The sequence below is a fragment of the Apium graveolens genome, chromosome 7, assembly GCF_009905375.1.
Source record: "Apium graveolens cultivar Ventura chromosome 7, ASM990537v1, whole genome shotgun sequence".
Taxonomy (NCBI): Eukaryota; Viridiplantae; Streptophyta; class Magnoliopsida; order Apiales; family Apiaceae; genus Apium; species Apium graveolens.
This window is the reverse complement of record NC_133653.1, coordinates 9,347,665-9,352,793: the sequence shown is the minus strand read 5'-3', so window position 1 is coordinate 9,352,793 and position 5,129 is coordinate 9,347,665. Positions and strand designations below refer to the sequence as shown.

Sequence of the window (5,129 nt, the reverse complement as noted above, 5' to 3'; positions counted from 1 at the left end):
TAAAACATGATTTTTTTTGGTGTGTTACTATTTTTCTAAAAATTTGTTAACTGTTTCTAAAAGATCTAAAATATGTTTATTATTTAAAAAATAAATGAAGCACGTATCCAACATAATGACAAACTATTATTTTGTAATTAAAATCTATAATATTTACATCAAGTTGTTTCTTAAGTCATCTATTTAAAACTCTTCCAAATATTATTTAAATAATCAAAGTAATTAAAGCTGAATGGAAAAATAAATTAAAAGATTATAAGTTTGAAGATTTTAATCTATACTATTATTAATACAATCACTATTTCAAACTAGTTTGATTGATTTGTCCAAAAAATATAAAATATGTTTATTTATATAAAATATATAAAGCACCTACCCAACATAATTACAAAGTCTATTATTTATAATGGGGCTCAGATCTATACTATTTATACTCAACTTCTTCCTCAACTCTTGCATTGAAACTCAAACTCTTCTAAAGATATATAATAGACCAACATAATTATATATTTACAATAACATTTTATACATGTGAAATGTCATATTCTCTGTGTTGGTTAAGAAATTTTAAAAAAAGTTACAATTACAAATTGAACACTAACTTCCTAACCACAATATTACCATACCACTTCATAAACCACATGTGAAATGACATATTTGTTCATGTGTTTGTTATAATTAAAAATAACTTATTGGTAGGCATCATCCAAGCCAAACCACTAACCCCCAAATCCCATATTGCCCTTATTCTCTATGTTTATGTCATGTTATTGATTGATTATTATTTTAAATTTTTGTAATCTTAATAATTGTTATACAAAAAATTGTTAGATCTTATAAGTATTATTTAATCGATTCTAACAAATCATTTTTTAAATAAATTTTATCCTTTCACCATAATTGCATGTAAAATGAATATAAAATTGGAAAAATTAAAAAACATATTAGTTCATTTTCATTGGTATCTCACAAAATAATTATTAGATCAAATCTTAAAAGAAATATAGTCCCCTCATCGTATAAATTAACCCATATACAAATAAAACTTAACCCATATATTAATAATGATGTGATTATTTTCCTCGGATCATAATTTCGGTATTAAATCCTCTAAAACAAATATTTTTTATGTGTTTTAATCCTCCACTTAATATGTGTGTGAGAGTAAAATTTGACATATTCATTTTTTTATGTGGTACTGTGTTTATTAGCTATTTGCATTATTATAACTTACCTCATAACAATTTTTATCATATTTTTATTTTCATATTTATTGATTCAGTTAAATATTATAATTTCAGTTACTATCAAATTAAGGATAGTTACCATAAAACAAATCTGAACACTTGCTAGAATTTTATAGTTATGGACAATATCCAAACAAATATTTTTTTTAGAAACTATTGGCTTATCTAAAGAACATTCCCACTTTCATCTAGCTAGGGGATTTCACTGCAGAAATAATATTGTTGTTGTGTCCAACCATGCCCATCCTCGATACTTTCCGTGACTTCCAACTTAAATCAATTATTTCTGGTAATTTGATTTTCTGGATATCAGTGGATGAGAAACAAATCCTGCAAACCATGCATACAAACAATTAAAAGGAGCACATTTATTGTGACGAGACATATCCTTAAAGGGTGACAAGACTTGACTTACCAGTAGCCTTTGCATGCTTAGTTGAAACTGGATTTATATTAGGCAAGAAAGGACAAGATCTCTTTGCTTTTCTGCTCCCTTGAGCTCTAACGAACTCTTGTCCTGTGAACGTATAGACCGTTTAAGTTAACAATGTATTAGCCAACAATATTAGTATACGATCATTTACTTGGACTTTAGAATGGGTATTATTACCATTGCTTGAAGCAGGCCTTTCCCCTGTTTGTTGCAGAGTTTGAGTTCCGTTACCTTTTCCAGCAGGTGCCTTGTTCTCCACCCATAACAATTCTTTCATTGGACGGGTTTTTTTGTACTCTCTTTCGTCGTCACTGTCAATGACATCAGTGAACACATTCAAAGCTTTATCACCCTCTTCTACAACAGCATCAGTTCCGAAACCTGGCATAATTAATTGTTATTAGTTAGATAAGTATTGTATTTTAATACAGCTTTTTGGAACTGGGAGAAGATTATATAATCCAATGTTAAAAGAAGAAAGCGAATATGTTGATTTACATAGTCCAGACCATTATATAATAGCTATAAAAAGAATATACTAGTGTATGATGTTTAGAAATAGGGATATAAGTGCACCTGAAGTTTCTCGCTCAAATGAAGTGTCCTTTCTCAGTGATGCTTCAGAGGTTTCCAGTAGTTGAGGTTGATCAGATGTCATTTCTAACGCTACGCTCGCTAGCAATTCTAGTGAAACATTATATGGGATCTCTGTTTCACTTTCACCAATACTGTCGACCATGTTTACGTCCTTTGCAGGAGGTTTAGTATTTTTCTTTTTCTGGGAACCTATCCATAATTAACTTTTATTACAGATCGAATAACAATAATTGAAAAACAACAATTGAAGATTTCGATGTAGTGTTTTGTTGCAAAGTATACTGGGAGGAAAAAACAAAATATACAGAAACATGATAGTGTAACCCAACACCTCTTGGTTTAGCCTTATCGAGAGTTTGAATCTTGTCAAAAACAAGGTGTGTGTGTGTGTCTGCTTATGTTAAAGTAACAAAAAAAAAAGTAAACATGATAGAAGTCTATCTACCTCCATCAACTCTGAGCTTAATTGAAAAATTTTGAGCAGTAGTGCTTGAAGTGACAAGTTCACGTACACAAGATCTGCAGCGCCACCACCTATATTGAGGAACATCAAGTGATCCTCCTAGCTGCTCCCATCTGTTTTGAGTGATTCCATCGAAGGGGATGCACGCCTTCGGGTTCATATTCCTTGTTTCAGCCACATACCCACTGGTCACAATCATTGGGAAAGGCCTTAAATTATAAATTGTCAAAACAATTATCATATTCTATTGAGAACCAACCCTCTCGAAACATTTAAGAAAGGACTTAACTTATAAATTCAAAAATAATATTTAACACTACTCACTCTCACTAGATCGTAGAATGCATAAACAAAATAAAAGTTAAGTTAAACAGTGTCACGTTGGAGGAATCTCAGGGTTAATGTAAACAATAGATGGTAGGAGGGATCAAACAAGAGAGATACCACTTTGAATAATTAAGACCTCCTTGAATGGTAATAAGGTGTCGGAGACAGTCATAATTAGTGAAATAATTAATTTTAACATCCAAAACTTCGTGACGAAATAATTGTTTCAAGGCCATATTATGCATGATCTGATGTACAATATTTTTATGCATATAAAATATGCTAAAAGTGCAAAATAAAAACGAATTGAACTCGGATGAAATTTTTACGAAATCAAACAAAGTTTTAAGATACCAAACAATGATGTGTAACTTTACCGAACTAATATTCCTGTCTGAACTCGAGTTCGGTAATTTTCGAAATGAACACAAATTGTTCACCAATATATAGAGATTAACCGAACACGAACTGTTCATGAACATTATATATGTTTTTTAAAAGTAACTTTTACCTATAATTTAATTTAAATTTTTTGCAAAAAATAATATTTATTTTAAATAATTATAAATTTAATTAAATATAAATTATGAATAATATATAATTTATATACAACTATTTTTGTCGAATCAAACTCGAGTTTAACGAATGAGTCGAACTCGAGCTGAACACAAACCGACCTCAAGTCGAACATCCTGAAAAATTGATTATGTTCATTAAAATTATCGAACACATTATGTTGTAAGAACTCCTTTTCGATAATAGATATTGAATGAACTTATCGAACTCATACAAGGACGAATTCGAACAAGTTTGACGAAAATCATATTTTTTAATCCCCTAAGAAAATTTAAGAAATAGAAAAGGAATACCGCATCGAGAAACGTTGACAGTTCACATCCGAATTTCCTGAGTCTATAGACAATGACTTTATACTGTCTTCTATTTCGTTTGATCTTTTATCAGCAGCATCAACACTAGAGGGGGAAATCTCACGGACACAAGCTTTACATCTCCACCACCTATGACAAGAAACATCTAGTGATCCTCGTTGTTGCTCCCTTGTACTTTCATTTATACCATTGACGGGGATGCAAGCCATTGGGTTTTCATTTCTCACATCAGCCACATACCCCCTTACCACACACATAAAATAATTTATTTACGCATCAAAATAATTAAATATTAAGTAATTAAACAACTCTTTAAAAATTTCAAGATATTTGAAAAGGCTTGAATTTGTTAAAGTGTTATATTTAATTGTTCTCGCACCCGTAGAGTGCACAAATCGAGCACATAACAAATTTTAAAGAAGAGGATGAGAGGGCTCGACCACCCGAGATATCATATTATGAAATCAAGATCTCTCTAAATCCTGGGGTATTACGATATCTCCTTGATTGATTCAAATATTATTCAACAACAAAAATATTATAAAACACAAAACTTTCAAGATGTCTCATAGTATGCATTATATATATGTCCAAGAAAGCTAAGTCCACGTTTATATAGAAATGGATATATGCTGGAAAGTGAGATGCATATAAGAAAGGGGAAAGAGGGATACCGCATCGAAAAAGGATGACAATTTAAATTCTCCTCTTTTCGTAGCATATCTGAATTCATTGAGTCTGTGGACGATGAATATATTACATAAGCAAGTTCATTCACAGGCTTTGGCGCACCTCCCATGGAAGTATAACCACACTTCTTCTTCATTCTAAACTAAAACCATTGCACCAATTGAGGCAGAATAAAATGTTATTGGAATCGTAAATGGTATGTATGTAGGAATAAATGAATATTTATAAAAAGAGTCCACCATCAAAAGAAGTAAAAAAGTATGTTTAGAATATAAGATTTGATGTTTAAAATCAGCAATTTATGCAATAATATACGTTTTATAGTTTAGGGGCATTTCCGAAATAAAATAAAGAATTAGGCAGAGGATGTTTAAATGGATATTTTTCTTTAAAATATCACAAAAGGTACGGATTTTGTTTTTAGAAAACACAAAACTTGTATGTAGAGAAAGGATTTAGGAAATCTACTGTAGCACAAAAAT

At 30.5% G+C, this 5,129-nt stretch overlaps 1 protein-coding gene across 1 annotated transcript; it reads right to left on the bottom strand.

Annotated features, from left to right (window-relative positions):
• Positions 1 to 1,527: 1,527 nt before the first annotated feature.
• On the bottom strand, positions 1,528 to 4,783 carry LOC141673218 (uncharacterized). Its single transcript, XM_074479949.1, has 7 exons — positions 4,632 to 4,783; positions 3,937 to 4,200; positions 2,723 to 2,925; positions 2,257 to 2,466; positions 1,858 to 2,061; positions 1,663 to 1,764; positions 1,528 to 1,577 (listed from the first exon to the last, which is right to left on the bottom strand). Exons 1-7 carry the CDS (start codon positions 4,781 to 4,783, stop codon positions 1,528 to 1,530), a joined length of 1,185 nt encoding a protein of 394 aa, XP_074336050.1.
• Positions 4,784 to 5,129: the final 346 nt, after the last annotated feature.